A 25,612-nucleotide genomic window follows, 5' to 3' on the forward strand; every position below is an offset into this window, starting at 1 on the left:
TATCGTCAGCAAACTTCGACATTAAGCTTGATATATCATCATAAATATCATTTATGAATACAGAAAACAATAATGGACCCAACACTGAGCCCTGAGGGACTCCACTAATAACATTATTAGTCCACGACGAGCAGTGTCCATTGATTACCACTCTCTGTCCTCTCCCCCTCAGCCACCCCTTTATCCACAGTAGCATTTGCCTCCAATGTCACACTGCTCCAATTTGTGCAGCAGTCTTCCATGTGCAACAGTATCAAAAGCCTTTCTAAGATCCAAGAATATAATATCAAAGTTATTCCCTGCGTCCAGTTCCTTTGTGACTGCATCATAGTATCCAATCAAATTGGTCAGGCAAGACTTCCCCTTAACAAAACCATGCTGTGTCTGAGCTATAACTGAAGTCTTGTCTAAATGATCCTGCAGTGCTTCTTTAACCAGTGCCTCCATTAATTTTCCTGGAACAGAAGTTAAGCTCACAGGTCTATAATTACTTGTGTCAGCCTTTGATCCTCCTTTGTGAATTGGGGTCACATTTGCACATTTCCAGTCTATGGGTACCTCCCCTGAGTCCAAGGAAGCTCTCATAATTATGGCTAAGGGTTTGCTTACTTCCTTTGCTGCCTCAAGAAGAACTTATACAAACATTTGGAGGGAATGTATAAGTGAAATGAAATGTTCCAGATATGGATAATATAATCAGCATTAACTAAAATTGGTCAGGACATTTGTTAGTTTTACTATTGAGGCATATCTTATAGATTGTAATGTGGTCAATAAGACCTGGTTCTCATGCCCTTGGTTGATAGAACCTACTACTGATAGTGGATAAATTGTATTCTGTATATGTTATCCTTTGTAAGTAGTTAACTGTTGTCAAAGTCCCTGTTTCATTTCTAGGTTGTCATGGATACTGCTCTACAATTCCTTATTTATTTTACAGAAATTAGCAGAATTCCTATTCACTTTATTTCTCTAAAAAATTGAATCTGAAAACAGCATAGCTTGTTTTATATTGAAACAGAAATTATATTTCAGAATTTTGAGTCTGGCAAGAGATTATAGCCGACGAAGATTTGCATTTCAGAATGTTGTTGGTGATTATCCTCTTCATATGAAAACTTTATCAAAGATGGAAGTAGAAATCCGTGGCTCTCTCCTTTTGATTTTTGAAGTATGTTTTTTTTTTCTACAATTAAATAATAACATTACTCATGTTTTGTGTAAGATATTTTTTAGGTATGTCAAAAAATTTAATTTTTTGTCAACATTTTCTTAGATGGACTACTATAACGTGACAATGCTTAAATCATTTATTTAATGAAATTTTTCATTTATAAATTTTGTCAACACTGATGTTTTCAATGCATGATTTTTTATGGAAAGTGAATGAAAATGGATTCAAAGGAGCATACATAGTATTTTCAAATAGTTGCAGAACTTTTGAAACAGCTGATGGAGGATGCAGTGACTATGCACATCTTCATGTCTGCATGTGAGGATGTGCATGGATAGTTTATTCATGCATTCTTAGGTTCAGGCATGAATTCCAGTTTATGGAAGGTGGGAAAGATAAATATGAGTACTATTTGATGGAGTAAGTTGTTTTTTACTTCAGTTTGAACAATGAACAAATATAAAGTGTTTAGGGCATAAGCCTCAAGCTATAGAAAAGTCTAGACTATGTATAAGTATAGTGCAATAGCATCATTAATACACAGTCATTTCTGAATAAACAGAATATTTATAAGGCGGCATCGTTTTAAGTTATATCTCATATTGTGAATACCTTCACAACGAGTTGCCATGATATTGCACTACTTCGAATAAGTAACGCTTCACCTGAGGAGAAGACTAATGTTACTTATTCTCAGATGGATGGTGGTTGCCGCTTTGCTAATATTCTGTTCATTCAGATTTGTCTATGTATTATTGTTGCTTTCGCACTATACTTATACATAGTCAATGAACAAATATTAAATTTTTGTGCATTCTGGAAAGACTTTCTCAGAAGTCCTTTCTGAGATGAACACAAAATTCCATGATTGCTTGTTGTTCATATTGTGACATCCTAACATGCACAAATATGAAAATGGCTCACTCTAATGAAGAGTTCACATATCTGCATTTCACAGCCTCCACAAACTGGCTGAGCATGCAAGTCTGAATTAATCATTGACTGTGTATTTCTGTATAGGTCTCTGCTTGCTCAAAGATATGAAAGTGACAATGCATACAATCACTGGCTCCTCTTCCAGAATTCTTCTACCTGTTATGGAGCACAATATATGTTGGTAGAAAACATTTTCCTCTTAGTTAAGAGTAACCAGTGCAGTGCTTTGATGATTTTTTTGTATAATGCTAGCTCATCCCAGATGAGCTAGCATTATATGAAAATCTTGCAAAAATAGCTCACTCTAACGAAGGGTTCACACAACTGCATTTCATAGCATCCACAAACTGGCTGAGCAATATAATGTGTGTTTGTGGCCAAGCAGTCAATACTGTTTTTAGCCTTTTTGGACTAAATTATTTTTAAAAGAACTATAACAATTTTTTTTCAATACTCTGTAGTTTTAATATATATATATATATATATATATATATATATATATACATAAAAATAAATATATATCTCAAATACTATTGTTAATTATAATATAGCTTATAATTATAATAATAGCTTATGCTATTTTTAACGAAAACTATGCTGTTTATGCACGTTCCAGTACTGTACTAAATTACCCATACCTTTTTAAAACTTAACTCTTTGTTTTTGCAATTGTCCTAACTTCCAAAGAACCTTAGTCTTGCAGGTGACTAAATATATATTATATCTTTTGCTAGTTTTTTCAAACTTTTTATGAAATTCATTAATATGTTTGCACAACTTTTGAAAATTCTTATTTTATATGGAAGCAGCACTGCCTGCTAGCTTAGTATTTTTTCTAAGGTATAATGGATAATGCACTGGAATCTGTAGCTGTAAACTGTTCAGTTTTCGGTGTAACCTGGTCAACATGTTTTTTTCTAGTTTTTTTCCCCGTATTTTATCATGAGGCCCGCCACATTATTTTTTGCGACCCACCAAATGATTTTAATATTATTGACTACATCAGTGGGAAATCATTCACTAGCTGCACTAGGCATGATAAATAATGAGAAATATAATACTAGACCAGCTGTACTTCCTTGAATCCCCCACCACTCCTTCCCTTCTTCGAACTGGAAACTCTGCAGATTGAAGTAATCGATTTTCAGTGCAACACTGAATTAAAATACATTCACACCACAACATCAAAAATCATCTTTTACAACACGCATGTGACAGCAGAAAAGTATCCCAAATTAAGATTTTTTGCACAAAAAACTGTGAGAACCTTTAGATCCACATACGTTTGTGAAACTTTCTTTTCAAAAATGAAATTCATTAAAAGTAAATCTAAAGCTTCGATATAGGATGAAAATCTGGAAAATCAATTAAGATGGGCAACTACCAATATTGAAGTAGATTTTAAAAAATTGGGTGATTGAAAAGAAAAGCAAATATCTCATTGATGTAGATATAGAATAAAAATGAGTCAATAAAATAAATTTTTATGGCATTTGATTTTTTATTTTTAAAAGATTGTTTTATTTATGTGTGTGGCCCGTGTAAAATTGTAGTTTGTCAAGATGGCCCGCAGAATGATTTGGGTTGGCCGGGCCTGATTTATAGGTCTGTGTTTTCATGAATTATCCTGGACATAGTGTATATTGAAAATTTTCGTAATTTGATTCATATTAGCATTAGCATTAGTAGAGGCATTTGATGCAAGAAAGCAAGCTTATGCAGCATCAGCCAAAAAAAAAAAAAAAAAAAAAACCACTTCCACTTCACACCTCTGTTCGTTCAAAATATCTGTCCAGCTGAGCCTTAAACTTATTTAGGCTATCAACTTTCACAACAAGGGATGGAAGTCTGTTCCACCAACCAACCACTAGCTGGCTAAAGGCAAATTTCCGCACGTCTATCCTACATCTGTCTTTCCTCAATTTGAATTTATGCCCTCTCAGGTGATTATTCTGAGCGAGAGGAAGAATCCCATCAGCATTGAGCATGCTCAAACCATTCAAGGCTTTATACACCTCTATCAGATCACCTCGCTGGTGCCTAGTCTCCAGACACTGTAATTTGCAAAACTTAAGCCTTTCTTCATAAGAGCACCCCTTTGTTCCATTCACTAATCTTGTTGCCCTTCTCTGTACTCGTTCCAGCAGCTCTACATCCTTCTTAAAATGAGGCCTCCAGACCTGTATACAGTACTCTAGGTGTGGCCTGACCATTGCCTTATACAAGGGAATAATCACCTCCTTATCCCTGCTAGAAAAATTCCTATATATCATTGACAATACACCATGAGTTACTCTTGCAGCCCGTCTGCACTGCTCAAAGAACTTCATATTTGCCTGCACAACGACCCCCAGGTCCCTTTCATTCTCTACCACTGTCAGTGTAGTACCACAGAGTTGATACGTTGCTCTGGGGTTGCTGTTTCCCATGTGTAGTACTTTACATTTGTCAATGTTAAACTTCATTTGCCACCTCTCAGCCCATCTGCTTAACCTTTCCAGATCCTGTTACAGCAGCATAGTGTCAGTAGTGTCCTTGACAACCCTGCCTACCTTTGTATCGTCTGCAAACTTTGACATTAAGCTTGATATACCCTCATCAATATCTTTTATGAATACAGAAAACAATAATGGACCCAACACTGAGCCCTGAGGGACTCCACTAATAACATTAGCCCACGACGAGCAGCGTCCATTAATTACCACTCTCTGTCTTCTCCCCCTCAGCCAACCCTTTATCCTAGCCGACCGGGCTAGCCGAGTGGGTAAAGTACCTGCCCGGCAACCCAAAGGTCGCGGGTTCGATTCCCGCCTCGGGCTTGGATCAAAGTACTGCAAAAACCTTGGGAGGTGCAATATGGCCACAGAAGCCGATGCGCCAACAACTACCAAATCAAAAAAAAAAAAAAAAAAAAAAAAAAATCAACCACCCCTTTATCCACAGCAGCAATTTGCCTCCAATGCCACACTGCTCCAATTTGTGCAGCAGTCTTCCATGTGCAACAGTATCAAAAGCCTTTCTAAGATCCAAGTATATAATATCAGAGTTATTCCCTTCATCCAGTTACTTTGTGACTGCATCATAGTATCCAATCAAATTGGTCAGGCAAGACTTCCCCTTAACAAAACCATGCTGTGTCCGAGCTATAGCTGAAGTTGTGTCTAAATGATTCTGCAGTGCTTCTTTAACTAGTGCCTCCATTAATTTTCCTGGAACAGAAGTTAAACTCACAGGTCTATAATTACTTGTGTCAGCCTTTGATCCTCCTTTGTGAATTGGGGTGACATTTGCACATCTCCAGTCTGCAGGCACCTCCCCTGAGTCCAAGGAAGCTCTTATAACTATGGCTAAGGGTCTGCTTACTTCCTTTGCTGCCTCCTTTAATATAACTGGATGGATCCCATCCACCCCGGGTGCCTTTCTTGTGTTTATCTTCAACAATTTCTCCTCCACTTTACTCTCAGTTATTACAAGATTCTCTAACTTACTGCTAGAGTTGAATACACCTCTGGCATTCCCCCTCACTGAATAACTCCTCATGTGTGAATGTCGATGCAAAATATTCATTTAGTTTGTTAGCTACCTGAGCAGGATTATCAACATATTTGCCTCATCGATATCTAGTGGACCAATCTGATTCATCCCCTTCCTTCTAGAGTTTACATAAGTAAAGAACTCTGCTGTTTTTCTTTGCATCCCTTGCCAAAGATTTCTCGTAATCTGCCTTCGCCTGCCTAACCTCCTTTGTAACTTGGTTACAGATCAACTTGTATCTATCATAGGCTTCTGTGTCATGTGTTAATTTGTATGTATCCCATGCATGTTTCTTCTCTGCCATATGCCTCATCAGTTCATCTGACATCCATTTAGGCCCAAACCTTGAACAATATTTCTTAGTTGGTATGTATAGCCTAGTAGCTTCCAAGATAAGTTCTTTGAATGCTTCCCATTTTGCATTTGCTGTTGGTAACATCATCAGTTGGTCCCACTGTATAGAATATAAATACTGTCTCAGTCCATCGTAGTCGCCTTTACGAAAAGCAATAACCCTTCCCTTTACCCCTAATGGTAGTTACCTCTTTGAGTAAATCCCACTTCAGCACACTGTGATCACTGCCATCTAGTGGTTCATTTATCTGCAGATACTTAATGCATGAAGAATCACTGCTGATAATCAAATCAAGAGTATTCTTCCCTCTAGTTGCCTCCTGAACATGCTGATGAAAACAATCATGCAATAAAGCCCTGCTAGCGTGTGAGTGACCAGCCCCAAAATTCCAGTCAATATCTGGGAAATTAAAATCTCCCATTATAAGACTCTCTGATTTACTGGCCCACTCTGTTTCCCTGTACAGTATCTTATTATAATCATCAGAGTCATTAGGCCTATAGCACACTCCTACTCTCAATTTTGATCTCCCAATGCTTATGTCACACCAAACTGACTCGACACTGCACTGTCCAGCGATGTCCACTGGCTTCACTTCCTTGGATTTTATGTATTTCTTAACTAATAGCATAACCCCTCCTCCCTTCCTATCCAGTCTATCCTTTCTGTAGATGTTGTACTCCCCAAATTCCAGTTCTGCATTCCTTATATCTGTGTGACACCACGTCTCTGATATCCCAACAATATCTGCCTTTGATGTTTTTAGCAATACCTCAAATTCATCAAATTTATTTACTAAACTCCTAGCATTGGTGTACATGCAAGTATACATGCACCTATTTCTATTCTTAGCTACCCTAACACAACCCATGTGTTTATGTGTGTGGCCCGTGTAAAATTGTAGTTCGTCAAGATGGCCCGCAGAATGATTTGGGTTGGCCGGGCATGATTTATAGGTCTGTGTTTTCATGAATTATCCTGGACATTGAAAACTTTTTTGTATATATATGCTTAAATTCCACATATTGATAATTGTTCCAGTAGCATATATAGAACTGTGTTTCTAGGTTCTCTAACAAGCACAGTACTTGTCAGGGTGACATCCCAGCTGGTGTGTCTGATTGTTAACACTTGTTTCATCTTGTCTTAGTGTAAACAGTTTAGTCCCATATTGGCAGCCATCCTCCATTGTTCAGTAGCTATATAGCTGGTGCCCTGCTAATAGGGTACATACACCACAAAGTGGTAAAGACATTGGAACTGGAACTAAGTCAGTTCATGAATTATCCTGGACATTGAAAACTTTTTTGTATATATATGCTTAAATTCCACATATTGATAATTGTTCCAGTAGCATATATAGAACTGTGTTTCTAGGTTCTCTAACAAGCACAGTACTTGTCAGGGTGACATCCCAGCTGGTGTGTCTGATTGTTAACACTTGTTTCATCTTGTCTTAGTGTAAACAGTTTAGTCCCATATTGGCAGCCATCCTCCATTGTTCAGTAGCTATATAGCTGGTGCCCTGCTAATAGGGTACATACACCACAAAGTGGTAAAGACATTGGAACTGGAACTAAGTCAGTTCATTGCAAGCACAGATTAGAAAACGGGGGGTTCTTCCTGGATTGAATAACTTCTTATATTTCAGTATCTCTCACTGTATGATATAATATGTTCATAATAATGTAAATTTATTCATTAAGTGTAAAAGAATTAAATTTTTTCATATTTTTCATAGCTTATTTTTCAGAAATTTCTAATAATTTATATACTTTTAAATTAGATAGCATATTGGCTTGGTAAAATTGAGTGTGGCAAAAATACTGAAACAGACCTCTTCTTATTGAGACTTATGACTCCAGTTGTGAAGCTATACACAGCCAAACAGGTAATTTTATGATTAATTGTATCCTCAAAAATCAGTTGAAATTTTTGGATCTTTGTATACCATTGTATATTATAACATGCTCAAATTCTATATAATCAAATTTTGTGTACTGGAACTTTGTACACAAAGTTCAAATATATAGACACACAAAAATATGTGTATATAGTTGAGACATAAGGTGTTACATATTGCTCTCAATTGAAAAGAACATATGAGCATTATAAGGGGAATTTACTCTTCAGGGTTAAGAAACATTTGACAGATGTGGCAATATACAAAGATTACTTAATGTTAATGAAAACTGTGCTGCTTATGCACTTTCCAGTAATGTACTAAATTACCCATACATCATTAAAACCTAACACTTGTTTTTTTCAAGTTCCTCAACTTCCAAAGAATTGAAGTCTCGCAGGGTGATTTCTATAACTGACCTTTAGAAGCTTAAGCTAATTGAGTCGTGTATGAATTTTTCTCATTGAAGTTGTTCATTTATTTTTTTATGATGAAATACAAATGAATGAAAGATCCTCTAATGATGTTGTTTTCAAAAAAACTTCTGTTAAATAAAATAATCTAAAATCTAATGACTGCATTACTGAAACTTGTTGTTTCAGTAATGCAGTTCTTATTTTCATCCTTATCTCCTTATTTTCTTGCCCTGTACAAGGCATGAGAGTCCCTGTATTGATATTAGAATTGGGATAGGATACAAGAAAGCAAAGATACAGCTTTTGTAGCCACCTTCATTCTAATTCCATTTGTTATCTGTGTAATCCCTCTTAGAATTTACACAAACTTTCCATCTGAAGTAAGTGCTTTTGGTTTTATAAATAAATAAGAATGAGGTGGGGAAGCAATCTGGAATTTCTGTACACGGAAATAAGTGGAACGGTGATCCATGCCTTATTCAACCATGCATTTAATTATTCGTGTAGAGCTTTGTTTCCTTATGTCATTTAACTTTTTTCCCCTTGATGATGTGCTTTTTTCTTTTTCTCTTCTCTCTTACAAGCTATTTGATGATTGAATGTTAGCTTGATGTAAAGGGCAAAACAATAGAGATCATAGTAATTATTTTTATTTAAAAAATAAATATACCATGGGATTTTAATGCAAGAGCTTTGCTTTCCTGCACCTCAAGCAATAATTTTCATTGAAATAGCAAATGAGTGTCTGTCAGGCTGTTTTTTCTGCTCTGTGTGGATCTTTTAGTCATAATATGTCAATTAAACATGCACATTGTTTTATATTTATGCAGATTAGAACCAATATACATAGAACCTGTTTCAACAAATAAAAAACAAAAACTAATATCATATTATTTCCTCTAAGTTAAAGTTATCTTTTGTTCTTGTTTTGGCCGACCGGGCTAGCCGGGTGGGTAAAGTGCCTGCCTGGCAACCCAAAGGTCGCGGGTTCGATTCCCGCCTCGGGCTTGGATCAAAGTACTGCAAAAACCTTGGGAGATGCATTATGGCCACAGAAGCCTATGTGCCAACAACTACCAAAAAAAAAAAAAAAAAAAAAAAGTTCTTGTTTTAAAAAATGTATCACTCTATAGATGAATTTCTCTTTTAGGTGTGTGTGTGTGTGTGTGTGTGTGTGTGTGTGCGCGCGCGTGTGTGTGTGTGTGTGAGAAACAAATACACTGGTTGTAGTGTGAAAATATCACACATCTACACCCATAACCAACCATTCATAGCTAAATATGCATACTGGAGAGTGAATATTTGAAATCAAAGGTGGGGAACAGCTTTTCCATTGAGGAAAAAAAGCAGTTGATTTGGAAAAATTAATTTACAAATCATAAAATCTAAATAGTAATAATTTGTCCCATTTTAACTCACATTGAAGAATTTCAGCCCAAATTTGCCGCATGGCAAATCACCTAAATCTAAAAATAAGCAAGACAGACCCCCAGTGCATTTTAATTGAAACACTATATATAATAAAGTAAGGGATGTAAATGCAAGATACAGCAAGATCATAATTTATATTTATATATTATAGAAATATAAAAAAATAATATATATATATCACAAATATACAGGGTGTTTCAAAAGTGATGGTCAATAATTTAAAGGTGAACTATACAGACTACAATATTCAAAAAAAGCCTAGGAAATATGGGTCCATAAGTGAATCGTTTTTGAGATATTGCACATTTCTAGTTAGGATCCACCACTAGTTGGGATCCACCAGGTGAACTGTACAGAGTTGGGATCCACAACTGATTTGTTTATTTAGGTTAGATTATGCTCATTCTCTCTCTTTCCCCTCTCTCAATACTCTGAGACATAGCAGGCATACTAGTACTTGTTAAAGGATAGTCAACAGGGAAAGAGGTTACAGCAATGAAGAGTAGTTAAATCCAATGGAATTTTGTATCTGGGGTCAAATAAAAAGCTTGGTGTACACTTCTGACATTAACACGGTTGAAGAATTGTAGCGTTGGGTTGAAGAAGCCTTTCAGCAAATCAGAAATGACCCAGGAATGCCTGCAAGGATTCACAACTCAATGCAGAGAAGACTACAAAGCTGTGTACGGATGCAAGAACAGCATTTTGAACACCTTTTGTAACATCCTGTAACATGTAACATCTGTAAAATCCTATGGTGTTAAAACCAAAAATTAAAAATGCATTATCTTATGTTTAATAAAACCACCCTTAGCAAAGGATTCACAGCTTTTTGCTAAACTAGTGCTGCCATAGTCAGTGGCGAATCTTAACAGAACAGAAAATGTGCATTATCTCGAAAATGGTTCATTTGCGGCCCGATGTTCACTGGGACTTTTTTACTTATTTTAGTTTGTACTTTTCACCTTTAAATTATTGACCATCATTTTTGAAACACCCTGTATATAGAATATATAAATATACAGTAGACTCTCGATTTTCCGGGATAGATGGTAAAAAACAAATCCTGGATAATCAATTTCCCGGTCAATCCAAAAATAAAAAAGTCCCCGACATACGTAAGAAATATGTTCCAGGATTTCTTACTTCGACGAGTTTTACGTAACTCTGGAATGACTAACATATTGCTACTATATTATTATTGACAAATCTGAATTCTGCGCGATACTTGTTAATGTTTGGCCATTTTCATACATCCTTATTAGTTTAATTTTGTGATCCAAATCGATTGCTTTCCTTTTGTTGGTAGATTTACTAGTAGCACTGTCACTTATTCTTTTAGTCAGCACCATGATAACAGTCAAAATGAAATTTTCTGAAAAGAACGTCACAGGGTTAAGGGGGGGGGGGAGAACACACTATTATCACCTCACGTGAACTCACATTGTACTGAAGCACATTTCTGGAGGTCACTGCATTTAAACAATTTGCGCCTTACGGGTTACTGGGCTTTTCTGTTCTTGCATCTAATTATAAATGGGTAGTAAACTTGATCTTATTGCATTTGCAATAATACTGATAGCTGGAATTGTGTGGGATTTTACGTTATTATGGTGAAGTGTGTGTGTCCCCTTCACTGAAATCTTCAGTCATATTAAAAAAAAAAAAAACACCATAAATAAATTGTAAGAACCTTCTCTTCTTTCTTATTTTTTTGCTTGTTACTCTGTATCTCACTTGTGAAATTTCTGCATGCCGTGATCGTCGTTATTGATTGCTTAATTTATTTATTTATTATTTTTGTTTTAAATTTTACAGTCCTAAAAAAAAAAATCCGTAGTTGAGTAAGTCGGGGACTTACTGTATCGAAAAATGTTCAGCAACCTATGTAAAAAACATGGCGATAGATAAAAAAGAAAAAACTTACTGCATCTCTTTATTTTTTGCGATGTCCATTTCAAGTCTAATAGCTTTCCTATATTTTTTTACGATGTTGATTTTATATATAATAGCTTCCCTTTATTTTTTACAATGTTATGTATGTTTTGGTCACCAACATTATAATGGTTCTTTAGAGATTTAACGAACGCACTGTTTTCAAACTTTTGAATAATTTCAAGTTTTTGTCTGAAAATGCAACTCTTTTGTGTTTAGCGATCATTTTCGCGATTTCTAAACAAAAAAAAAATTTTTTTTTTTACTATAAAAAAAAATTCTGTCATCCCTGACAAAAATAACGAAACAAAATTTGTCCTGCGAAAATTTTATTTTTATTTTGTTACACAGAGCATTAATAAAACTACAATAAATAAATTAGCTTTTGGCTGGGTGGCAGCCTTCATCGGATTAAAATACTTGAATGGCAGTTGGAATAGAGATGCACTGCCAGGATGGTGCGTGAGGCACGTGGTTAATTGTTTGTTGATGTTTGTGGCTGTGACGTATGATGGTGACGTGGCCAGCGTTTGTCTATGGATAGAATTACTGACTCTGTGATGGGGTTAACTTGACAACCACTGTTCCTGTTCAAAGCGGTATCCGAGCATTTTATATTTAGCGATTCCAACCAGGTACGCCTCAGGTAATGGTGGGACCTGTCCACAACGACGACATCGCAGTGTGGGTCGATGTCGTGGTGGGCTGTCCAGACATGCTCGGCGATAGCTGAGTGTTCTACATCTGCCAAACGGATCGCCCTTTTATATTCTGAGAGACGTTTCTCGAGTCGACGTCCAGTCTCTCCAAAGTAGCAGCTCGTGCAGTCACGGCAAGAGATGCGATAGACCAAACCACTCTGTAGAAGGGTGGGGACAGGTGTTTTTATGTTGGAAAGGAGAGAACGCAGTTTCTTGCCTGGGAGTTGGATGCACTTTATCCCATGCGATTTTTAAAATTTGTCGAATAAAATTTGTCCTCTTGAACTGCAATGGAACATAACAATATACGTGACGCACTAAAAGAAACTAAACATTTGGTCACTTTGATTTTTGAGTGGCGGATGTGAAGACAGCGGGGTTTGCAAGATAATAGGTACACTAATTGCCCAATGATGATTTATAATGCTGCTTGTCGCTTATTTACGACTTGCAAAATATCTGTTTATACCTATTCTAGTTATTACTTGAATTTTTTTTATTTCTGGTTGATTTTAATTTAATTTTTTTTTTTTATTTGGGGTCTTGAAGTATCCCAGTTAATCCAATTTCAGTTAATCGAGAGTCTGCTGAGTATCTCACTATGATATATATAAAAAAAGGATGCACATCATATTATAGAGGTATTGTTAACTAAACATAAGCTGCTGATTGTTAACAAAACAGGTGCATGCACGCACAGTAAAAGTGCATTATGATGAGATTTAAAACTTACCAAAACTATGACCAGTGATTCATTTTTAATAAAACTGTGCTTTACATTATGGTTGCAATGACAAAGAGGATGCAATTAATTTACTTTTGTAAAGTACTGAGAGGTAGTAGCTATATAAACTTGCCTACTTGCATCTTGCCACTACTACTGTCTCAAAATTCTGAACCCAAAAGTCTGAAATACATTGAAAAAATACATAAAAAATGCATTGTATTATTAAATTAATGCATTATTTTACAATAAAAATGCATTTTATTGTTAAACTAATGCACATATATAATTTTAGTTTTGCAACTCTAAAAAAATATGCAGTTTCCTCTTTATATATTAAAAACTCATAAATTTATGACTACAGTTTGACTTATTTCATTTATTGATGCTTATAAATAGAAAGAATAAAAAAATTGTTTTAATAATTCATAATTTTAATATGCTTGCTGCCAGGAGAATAACTGCCACTGTTCATTCAACTGAAAAATCCAGTAAGTAACAGTTGCTTATTAACATATAATAATTATTAATTATTAAAAATGCAAAATGGGCTAATTATAATTAGCCCCATTTTATGCATTGAATAAGATTTTGTACTGTCTCAGAAAATGAACTGAAATTAATAAAGATAACCTAAAGTTAACCAATAAATGGAATTTAAGAATAAATTTTTTAGGAAGAGGTAATTATATATTTCAAAATAAGCAAAACAAATTAATTTTTTTTATAACAGGCTATGGCTGTAATATCAGAAGGTTTGGAAGCCTTTGGTGGACAGGGTTATATGGAAGATACTGGTCTCCCATCTCTGTTAAGAGATGCTCAGGTAATAAAGATGTATTCAAATGCACAGTTAAATGAATATATATATATATTTTAGAATACAGTTTTAATAAACATACAGGGGTATAAAGTATTTTTTTTTTAAAATAATTATTAATTTTGGAAATTGTCTACAAAAATAGCTAATTCTGATAGTTTGTTTATATTTAAAAAAACTTCTGTACCTGGTCTCCATTGTTTTACTCCATTCTAAAGGAGTTTTTAGGTTTAGAAAATAAATATTATAATAATATCAGATACTATTTACTGAAAAATTAATCTGAATTAAATATTATTGGGGAGAAAGGAGGCAAAGTAAGTGTACTTAGGCATCATGTTGGTTATCAAGAATAAACCAATCAAATATAACTAATTTTGCTTTCGTAAAGGAGACTATGCTGGTCTGAGACAGTATTTAAATTCTATACAGTGGGACCAACTGATGATGTTACCAACAGCAAATTCAAAATGGGAAGCATTCAAGGAACTAACCTTGGAAGCTACCAGGCTTTACATACCAACCAAGAAATATTGTTCAAGGTTCAGGCCTAAATGGTTGTCAGATGAACTAATGAGACATATGGCAGAGAAGAAAAATGCATGGGATACATACAAATTAATGGGTGACGTGGAAGCCTATGATAGATATAAGTTGGTCTGTAACCAAGTCACAAAGGAGATTAGGCAGGCAAAGGCAGATTATGAGAAATCCTTGGCAAAGGATGCAAAGAAAAACAGAAAAGAGTTCTTTACCTATTTAAACTCAAGAAGGAAAGGGATGAATCAGATTGGTCCACTGGATGTTGATGGTTCAACAGTTGAGGATCCAGCTCAGGTGGCTAACAATCTAAACGAGTATTTTGCATCTACATTCACACATGAGGAGTTATTCAGGAAGGGAAATGTCGTAGGTGAAGTAAACATTGGCAGTGAGCTAGATGATTTTCTAATAACTGAGAGGAAAGTGGAGGAGAAATTGTTGAGGATAAACATAAAAAAGGCACCCGGGGTGGATGGGATCTATCCAGTTATATTAAAGGAGGCAGCAAAGGAAGTAAGCAAACCCCTAGCCATAATTATGAGAGCTTCTTTGGACTCAGGGGAGATACCCACGGACTGGAGATGTGCAAATGTAACCCCAATTCACAAAGGAGGATCAAAGGCTGACACAAGTAATTATAGACCTGTTAGTTTAACTTCGGTTCCAGGAAAATTAATGGAGGCACTGGTTAAAGAAGCACTGCAGGATCATCTGGACAAGAATTCAGTTATAGCTCAGACACAGCATGGGTTTGTTAAGGGCAGGTCTTGTCTGACCAATTTGATTGGATACTATGATGTAGTCACAAAAGAACTGGATGCAGGGAATAACTTTGATATTATATATTTGGATCTTAGAAAGGCTTTTGATACTGTTGCGCATGGAAGACTGCTGCACAAATTGGAGAAGTGTGGCATTCGAGGCAAATTGCTGCTATGGATAAAGGGATGGTTGAGTGGCAGAAGACAGAGAGTGGTAATCAATGGACACTGCTCAACGTGGACTAATGTTATTAGTGGAGTTCCTCAGGGTTCAGTGTTGGGTCCATTGTTGTTTTCTGTATTTATAAATGATATTGATGATGGTGTATCAGGCTTAATGTCCAAGTTTGCAGACGATACAAAGGTTGGCAGGGTTGTTAAGGACACTACTGATACTATGCTGCTGCAACAGGATCTGGAAAGGTTGAGCAGATGGGCTGAGAGGTGGCAAATGAAGTTTAACATTGACAAATGTAAAGTACTACATATGGGAAACAGTAACCCCAGATCAACGTATCAACTCTGTGGTACTACGCTGACAGTGGTAGAGAATGAAAAGGACCTGGGGGTAATTGTGCAGGCAGATATGAAGTTCTCTGAGCAGTGCAGACGAGCTGCAAGAGTAGCTCATGGTGTCTTGTCAATGATATACAGGAATTTTTCTAGCAGGGACAGGGATGTGATTATTCCCTTGTATAAGGCATTGGTCAGGCTACACCTTGAGTACTGTATACAGGTCTGGAGGCCTCATTTCAAGAAGGATGTAGAGCTGCTGGAACGAGTACAGAGAAGGGCAACAAGATTAGTGAATGGAACAAAGGGTTGCTCTTACGAAGAAAGGCTTAAGTTTTGCAAATTACAGAGCCTGGAGACTAGGCATCGCCGAGGTGATCTGATAGAGGTGTACAAGGCTTTGAATGGCTTGAGCATGCTCAATGCCGATGGAATTCTTCCTCTTGCTCAGAATAATCACCTGAGAGGGCATAAATTCAAATTGAGGAAGGACGGATGTCGGATAGATGTGCGGAAATTCGACTTTAGCCAGCGGGCAGTTGGTTTGTGGAATAGACTTCCATCGCTTGTTGTTGAAGTTGATAGCCTAAACAAATTTAAGGCTCAGCTGGACAGGTATTTCGAATGAATTGAGGGGTGAAATGGGAGTAGTGGTTGTTTTTTTTTTTTTTCTTTTTTTTTGGCTGATGCTAAATAAGCTTGCTTTCTTGCATCATATGCCTCTACTAATGCTAATGCTAACTATAGAAGATTACTTAGTCTCAACTGTGTCTACAGTAATGTCAGGAGTGTTGTCAATAAAATGGCTGAATTTGAACTCCTGGTTACAACAACTAATGCTGATATAATAGGGCTAACAGAAATGTGATGCTACCCAGAAATTGGTAATGACGAGTTCCACTGCAGTATGTTTTTTTTTTTTTTTTTTATGTGAACCCCAAACACGAGAGTTATTAGAACCTATAGTACTTAGTACCGTGCTTGGGTTGGAGGTTGAGAAGATGAAAGAAGATATTTGTTGACATTGGACTTGAACTTCTGTAGATTGTAATTTTCAGGAAATACATATGAAGGAAGGTTGTTCCAGAAAACGGCAGTTGAATGAATAAATGAGGAAGCTGAAAAGTTGGTTCTGTGGGTTTGAAGTTGGACAGTATATGGATGTTGGCTGGTGGTGGCACGTGCTTGGACTGTTTTGAAAGAGAGAGCAGGAATTATAGAAGCCAATTCAGAAGAACAGTGCCCATGGAAGTATCTGTAGAAGAGGCATGCAGCAGAAACAGTATGTCTATGAGAAAGCGAGTGGACAGACTCTGTTAGAGATGAATCATTAATTAACCTAACTGCCCTCTTCTGAATGGAATCAAGAAACCTGAGAGATGTTTTGGAGGCACCACCCCAGATGTGGGAATAATATTCCATGGTGGGGCGGATTTGCGATTTATACAGAGTAAGCAGCTGTTTGGAAGAAAAGTAACGCCGAGAGCAAAAGAGAAAAAGTTTTTTAGATGCAGAAGAAGAAGCAATATTTGTAATGTGCTTGTGCCAAGAGAGATTAGAAGTCATGGTAATCCCCAAAAGAGATATATCATTTTGCCTAGAAATCAGAGTGTCACTAAAGATAAGCATAGGAGCAGAAGAATCCTTTTTGCGAGATATAAGAAAAGATTGAGTTTTAGAAGGGTTGAAATCAACTAAGTTGTCTTTGCCCCACTGGAGAATTACCTGAAGATCGACATTTAAGGAATTGGTAGCACATTTTCGAGAAGTTGAAGCTGATTGAGCAGGACAAGGTTTCTCAAAATGGAAAGTGGAATGCAATGTGCTATCATCGGCAAAACTATGGATAGGATTTCCAGTTAATGGAAGAAGGTCATTAATGTACAAGAGGAAAAGAGTGGGGGAAAGAACTGAACCTTGGGGGACACCGGCGTTAGTGGAGAAGTTAGAAGACAGAGAGCCATCTACCATCACCATCAGTGAGCGATTAGAGAGAAAACTGGATAACCAATTACTAAAAACAGTTGGCAAACCATAAGATGGAAGCTTGTTTAGAAGACCTTTATGCCAAACGCGATCAAAAGCCTTTGAGATGTCAAGAGCAACTACTTATGTTTCACCGAACCTTTCCATTGAATTAGTACATAAATGGGTAACACAAGCCAGAATATCACCAGAGGATCGACACTGATGGAATCCATACTGGCAATTGTTGATCAGACGGAAGGTTTCTAGGTAGTTTAAGAGTTGGTGGTTAATTGATTTCTCCATTACTTTAGAAAGAGTAGAAGCAATTGCAATGGGATGATAATTGGATGGGAGGGATTTGTCACCCTTTTAAGAACTGGCTGGATATGAGCAAATTTCCAAGCAGAAGGAAAAACACCTTTGGAATAAGAAAGTGAAAAAAGGCGGCAAAGAATAGGAGTAAGTTCAGGAGCACAGGTTTTGAGAACAAGTGGAGAAATACCATCAGGACCTGGAGCTTTCTTAACATCAAGATTCATTAAAATCCTTCTGATATCCTTTTAGCCTGGACTGTACTTGTTAACAGGAGAGATTGCTTCTACAGGGATGGGATACACTTAAATAGAAAGGGTGCAAGAATTTTTGCTGATGCTGTCGAGGCAGTGTTAGGTGGGTCGGAAAACTGCTAGTTGGGGGGGATACAAGGACTAATAGATTAACAGTAGCCAGTGGCAGAGGTGGAAGTGATTCTTGCACTGCTTCTATTGAAATGAGCAGAAGTCTGAAAAACAGGATGCAGGATATTTCAGAGACTGCTGGTAGTCATTGCGGTACTAGTCATTGCGGTACAAGTTTTTGACGGAAGACCACAGGAGGCATTGAAGGGAGCATGTTGAGAATGGTGGGAGGTGTTTTACCAAGATCATTAATACATGAGCCGGAAGAAAAATATGATGCTAGCAGGTCAGCTTTATCCTTGGCTGAAGTGACAACAGAACCATGTGGTTTGGACAGAGGTGGGAGCAGAGATGGGCAAAAGTTGCGACCAATAGCTTTGGCAAGAGACCAAAATGCTCAACTACCATTAGGGCAAGAAGCAAGTTATCTACTCTTAGCCTGTTCAAACTGTAGTTTGGACTGATTAATAACTGCTGCACAATTGTTGCGAGCTGTGGTGTAGGCAGAAAATGAAACTGAAGAATTAGAAACAAGCCAATTACGATATGCAACATTCTTATCTTGAAGAGCCTTAGCACATTTATTGGAAAACCAAGGTTTAGATAAAGGACGAGATTTTAAAGTGGAGTGTGGGATAAAGGATTCCATTCCCGCAAGAATAATTTCACTGACACGATCTGAACAAACGTTGACATCAGAAGTTTTGAAACAGTAATCCGACCAGGGAAAAGAAGAAAAGAAGTCTCGCAGGTCATCCCATTTTGCATTCTTGTAATGCCAAACAACACGAGGTTGGGAATAGCCATGAGATAAACGTTCCATTGGAGAAGAGACAATCACCAAGTTGTGATCTGAAGTGCCTAAAGGACCTCTCACTTCAACCGTGTACTTAGAAGGGTTGTTTGTGAGAAAAAGATCAAGCGTATCGGCTGTATGATTAGGATTGTCCGGAATTCTTGAAGATAAATGAACAATCTGTGCTAGGTCATTAGTAATTGCAAAAGCCTCAGCATCTCAACCTGCTGGGTCGGTGTGACTAGAAAACGGACTAAAGAAAATTACCTCACTGTTAGGAAAGTTGGACTGGAGAAAGTCAAGTTGCAAAGAGAGCAAGTCAAAAAGTTCCAAGTGATTAGTGGAGTTGGGAGAACGGTAGAGACAACAGATGAATTTGACACAATGAGGTAGAGAGATTTTAAACCAGAGAAGATCAAAGAGAGGAGATTCCAAATTTCCAAGTCTCTTACAGGGAATATCAGAATGGACATATGCACAAGTACCACCTTTGAGGCAAAAGGAATCATACGGCGAATAATTTGGGCATCTGAGATGAGCAGTAGTTGAATCAACGGATAACTGAGATTCTATCAGAAAAAGTACATGGGGTTTGGTAGACTGCAAGTGGAAATGGACATCATTGAGATTAGAATTGAGACAACATATATTTGTGAAATGAATTAGGAAGTCCTTGGGAGTTTTAGATCTTTTCGCAGATAAGCTTGCTCTATTATTTTGACAATTCATGGTGTATTCAATAGTAAGAAAAAGCAGGTGGGACATGCTGTATGAAGTAATGAAATTTTTGGATATGGCGTACACGTGGTAAGAATATTTTTTTTTTTTTTTTTTTTTTTTTATGAAAACCCCAAACACGAAAGGTATCAAAACCTATAGTACTTAGTACCGTGCATGGGTTGAAGGAGACGTATGGGGGAGGGGGATACCGGAAACTTTGCTCTAGAGACTAAACATGGGTTTCACCACTTCAAGCCTCCAATAAGCAAAGTGGTGGTATTTCACCGGTTGATGAAAGTCATCTACCACCTACAATATACCCAGATCCTTGACATAATGTGGCCTCGACAATGCTTCCCGCATACACACTACTCGGACTCCCTCCAGTCACTATCTGGCAGAGTAGAAGTAGCAAGATTATACACTAGCTGATCCGGAAGCCTCCTAGAGAGTTACCAATAGGTTCGGTCCAGTGTACTAACTAGCGGCCGGCCTGCAAACACCATTTTAGAGCTGTACCCTCGAAATGTAAGGAATATTGGATCTCACCACGACGTTCATCATAACTTCAAAAGTCATCAATCATACTGCATGATGGAAGAGATAGGGAAGGATTGACCGGAACTTAGCTCTAGAGACTAAACATGGGTTCCACCACTTCAAGCCTCCAATAAGCAAAGTGGTGGTATTTCACCAGTTGATGAGAGTCATCTACCACCTAGTACTGCCTGGTAACAAAGAGGGGCGGCGTTCCTCCATGTGGTGTGAGTGCCACACCTCAACCCCAGATTACGTTGGTTCACACCTGGGTGGTCACCCACCATGTACTTGTGCATGGAGGTTATACCCAGGATTACTAACAGTCCCACCATCGTGAAGGTGCAAGCAGAGGATTTGGCTGTCACAGACCGTCCGGACTTCACCGAAATTGGTCCACTTGACTTGAGTGCCACCCAAATATCAGTTCCATCAGCATTTTAGACTCCCAGGTAGTAGCAAGTACAGCTTGTCTGGCATATCTGAGAGAATGTCTGTGACAACCTTAGGGAAGGCAGAAGGGGTGAAAGGGTCACTCTTCTTATCAAAATCAGCCTGAGTGTGAAAAGAGCTTTTGCAGAGTCTAAAGTTACATCTTCTATCATAGAATCGGTGTGGTGCAAGTTAGTTGGTAGCAAAGCAACAATGAGGGTGGGAGTAATCTACAGAACAGAAGATGGTGAAGAATATGATGCGTGTCTTTACATGCAGATGGAATGGAGAAGCAAGTATGACTGTCCTATTATGGGTGACTTTAATCTGTCCCAGAATGATTATAATAAGTGGGAGGGAAACTCATGATGGGGAAAAGCTTTTTTAAATAAACTAGATGATTATTATTTGTACCAGCATGTTAGAGGGGGTGATGAGAATATTCTTGACCTTATCATTACTGATTTGTTTGTTTTAGGATTTTATGGCGCATTAGCATCTGAGGCTATAATGTGCCACTCATTACTAATGAATCAGATGACATCACAGGGCTTAAAGTACAGGAACCACTGTCAGGAAGTAATCATGCAATCATCGGTTGGAAGATGAAAAAAGATGTTGCAGTAGTTAAAGGTAATGGCATAGGTTTTAACTTCAGAAGAGGGGACTTTGACAGTTTAAGGTGCTATATGGCATCTGTGAATTGGATGGATTGCTGAGGGAAGCGAATACATTTGAATTATGGAATACCTTTAAAGCAAAAATCGCTGAAGCCATGAACACATACATATCATTAAGAAAATATTGCAGCAAGAGGATGCCGAAATGGATGACTGCAGAGTTTGCTTGTCAAATAGAGCAGAAAAAAGATGACATGGGACAGTTACAGAGTGATGAAAAGTACTGAAACCTACAACAGTTACAAGTTGATCTGTAATAGTATGAGAAAGCAACAGAGCAAAAAATAGGGACAAGGAATTTTTCACAATATATGAATATAATGAAGAAGAAAGCTAATCAGATTGGACCTTTTTGGTAAAATCTTAGATAACTTATCAACATCCTAGATGCTGATGGGATCCTTCCTTGCTCAGATTACACGCCTGAGGGGGGAACATAAATTCAAATTGAGAAGAGACAGTTGTAGAATATATGTGTGGAAATTTGCCTTTAGCCAGCGACTGGTTAATTGCTGGAACAAACTTCCATCTGTCATTGTGGAAGTTGACAGCTTAAATAAATTCAAGGCGGAACTAGACAAACTTATGGAATGAATGGATAAGTGAAACAGGAAAGTTTTTTTTTTTTTTTTGGCTGATGCTGTATAAGTTGTGGATGAATTGAATAGGTACTTTGCATTGGTCTTTACTGATGAAAGACCCTTTGTGCTGAGAAGAAGCTGAGTCATATGTGAAAGTTGTGATTAATGGATATTCTTCAGATTGGTATAATGTCAGGAGTGGGGTCTCTCATGGATCGATTCTTGGACCACTGTTGTTTTTCATTTCATAAATGACATCAACAAAGTAATAGAAGGCGTGATGTCAAAATTTGCAGATTACATAAATATTGGCAGAGTCGTTAATGATCAGTGCCAAGTAGCGCTCCTTCAGGATGACTTGAACAGACTTCAAAGATGGTCAGATAAATGGCAGCTATGTTTTAACAGACCTAATGTAAGATCTTACACTTGAGGGAAAGCAATCCCCAAATCAATTATACATTTGGTGGGCTAAAGCCTCAAGCTGCAAGCAAATTTACCTCATTAAGTGCAATAGCATCATTAATAGACAGCCATTTCTGAATAAAACAGAATATTTATAAGGCGGCATCGTTTTAAGTTATATCTCATATTGTGAAGGTTCCCATGATATTGCACTACTTCGAATAAGTAACGCTTCACCCAAGGAGAAGACTAATGTTACTTATTCTCAGATAGGTTACTTATTCTCAGATGGTCCTTGAGGTTGTCACAGACAGTCTCTCAGATATGCCAGACAAGCTGTACTTGCTACCTGGGAGTCTAAAACGCTGATGGAACTGATATCTGGGTGACACTCAAGTCAAGTGGACCCAATTTTTGTGAAGTCCGGATGGTCTGTGACAGCCAAATCCTCTGCTTGCACCTTCACGATGGTGCGACTGTTAGTCATCCTGGGTATAACCTCCATGCACAAGTACATGGTGGGTGACCACCCAGGTGTGAACCAACGTAATCTGGGGTCAAGGTGTGGCGCCCACACCACATGGAGGAACACCACCCCTCAATGTTACTAGGCAGTACTAGGTGGTAGATGACTTCCATCAACCGGTGAAATACCACCACTTTGCTTATTAGAGGCTTGAAGTGGTGGAACTCATATTTAGTCTCTAGAGCTAAGTTCCGATCAACCCTTCCCTATCTCTTAGATCATGCAGTATGATTGATTACTTTTGAGGTTATGATGAACATCGTGGCGAGATCCAATATTCCTTACATTTTGAAGGTACGGCTCTAAAATGGTGTTTGCAGGCCAGCTGCTAGTTAGTTCACCGGACCAAACTTATTGGTAACTCTCTAGGAGGCTTTCGGATCAGCTAGTGTATAATCTTGCTACCTCTACTCTGACAGATAGTGACTGGAGGGAGTCCGAGTAGTGTGTATGTGGGGAGCATTGTCGAGGCCACGTTATGTCAAGGAACTGGTATATTCTTACCATGTGTACGCCATATCCAAAAAATTCATTACTTCATACATCATGTCCCACCCACTTTTTCTTACTATTGAATACACCATAAATTGTCAAACTAATAGAGCAAGTTTATCTGCGAAAAGATCTAAACCTCCCAAGCACTTCCTAATTCATTTCACAAATATACGTGGTCTCAGTTCTAATCTCAGTTATGTCCATTTCCACGTGCAGTCTGCCAAACCCGTGTACTTTTTCTGACAGAATCTCAGTTATCGGTTGATTCAACTACTGCTCATCTCAAATGCCCAAATTATTCGATGTATGATTCCTTTCGCCTCAAAGGTGGTACTTGTGCATATGTCCGTTCTGATATTCCCTGTCAGAGACATGGCAATTTGGAATCGCCTCTCTTTGATCTTCTCTGGCTTAAAATCTATCTACCTCATTGTGTCAAATTCATCTCTTGTCTCTACCATTCTCCCAACTCCACTAATCACTTGGAGCTCTTTGACTTCCTCTCTTTGCAACTTGACTTTCTCCAGTCCAACTTTTCTAATAGTGAGGTAATTTTCCTTGGTGATATTAATGTTCACAACTCAGTCTGGCTTCTATTTTCTAGTCATACCGACCCAACTGGTCAACATACTGAGGCTTTTGCAATTACTAATGACCTAGCACAGATTATTCATTTACCTACAAGAATACCGGACAATCCTAATCATACAGCCAATACGCTTGATCATTTTCTCAAAAACAACCCTTATAAGTACATGGTCGAAGTGAGAGGTCTTTTAGGCACTTCAGATCACAACTTGGTGATTGTCTCTTCTCCAATGGAACCTTTATCTCATGGCTATTCCCAACCTCTTGTTGTTTGGCATTACAAGAATGCAAAATGGGATGATCTGCGAGACTTCTTTTCTTCTTTTCCTTGGTCGGATTACTGTTTCAAAACTTCTGATGTCAACGTTTGCTCAGATCGTGTCAGTGAAAGTATTCTTGCAGGAATGGAATCCTTTATCCCACACTCCACTTTAAAATCTCATCTAAACCTTGGTTTTCCAATAAATGCGCTAAGGCTGCTCAAAAGAAGAATGTTGCATATCATAATTGGCTTGTTTCTAATTCTTCAGTTTCATTTTCTACCTACACCAAAGCTCGCAACAATTGTAAAGCAGTTATTAATCAGTCCAAACTAGAGTTTGAACAGGCTAAGAGTAGAAAACTTGCTTCTTGCCCTAATGGTAGCCGAGCATTTTGGTCTCTTGCCAAAGCTATTGGCCACAACTTTTGCAGATCTCTGCTCCCACCTCTGTCTAAACCAGATGGTTCTGTTGTCACTTCAGCCAGGGATAAAGCTGACCTGCTAGCATCCCATTTTTCTTCCATCTCATGTATTAATGATCTTGGTAAAACACCTCCCACCATTCCCAACACGCACCATTCAATGCCTCCTGTGGTCTTCCATCCAAAGGATGTCAGAAGGATTTTGACGAATCTTGATGCTAAGAAAGCTCCAGGTCCCAATGGTATTTCTCCACTTGTTCTCAAAACCTGTGCTCCTGAACTTACTCCTATTCTTTGCCGCCTTTTTTCACTTTCTTATTCCAAAGGTGTTTTTCCTTCTGCTTGGAAATTTGCTCATATCCAGCCAGTTCCTAAAAAGGGTGACAAATCCCTCCCATTCAATTATTGTCCCATTGTAATTACTTCTACTCTTTCTAAAGTAATGGAGAAATCAATTAACCTCCAACTCTTAAACTACCTAGAAACCTTCCGTCTGATCAACGATCGCCAGTATGGATTCCGTCAGTGTCGATCCACTGGTGATATTGTGGCTTATGTTACGCATTTATGGACTAATTCAATTAGATAGTATGAATAACAGCTGTAATACTCAACGAACTGACATATCAACAGGTTACAAATCTTTCCTCCCTCACCCAGTATTCAACGAACCGACATATGAACAGGTTATAAATCTTTCCTCACCCAGTATTCAATGAACCGACATATCAACAGGTTACAAATCTTTCCTCGTGTACACTATCGCAGGACCAGATT

General features: G+C 37.7%; 1 protein-coding gene across 1 annotated transcript in view; it reads left to right on the forward strand.

The window, feature by feature from the left end:
• LOC150075765 (acyl-CoA dehydrogenase family member 11-like) overlaps positions 1–25,612 on the forward strand; it is a gene marked incomplete at its 3' end in the record, with an annotated part of 132,322 nt that overhangs the window by 69,197 nt on the left and 37,513 nt on the right. Inside the window, exons 8-10 of the mRNA XM_090387876.1 lie at positions 1,036–1,171; positions 7,786–7,890; positions 13,843–13,935. Of these exons, the coding sequence (XP_090244002.1) occupies positions 1,036–1,171; positions 7,786–7,890; positions 13,843–13,935 (334 nt within the window). The remainder of the gene's footprint in view (positions 1–1,035; positions 1,172–7,785; positions 7,891–13,842; positions 13,936–25,612) is intronic.

This window comes from Mastigoproctus giganteus, chromosome 13 (genome assembly GCF_048544385.1).
Source record: "Mastigoproctus giganteus isolate SK-2022 chromosome 13, ASM4854438v1, whole genome shotgun sequence".
NCBI lineage: Eukaryota > Metazoa > Arthropoda > Arachnida > Uropygi > Thelyphonidae > Mastigoproctus > Mastigoproctus giganteus.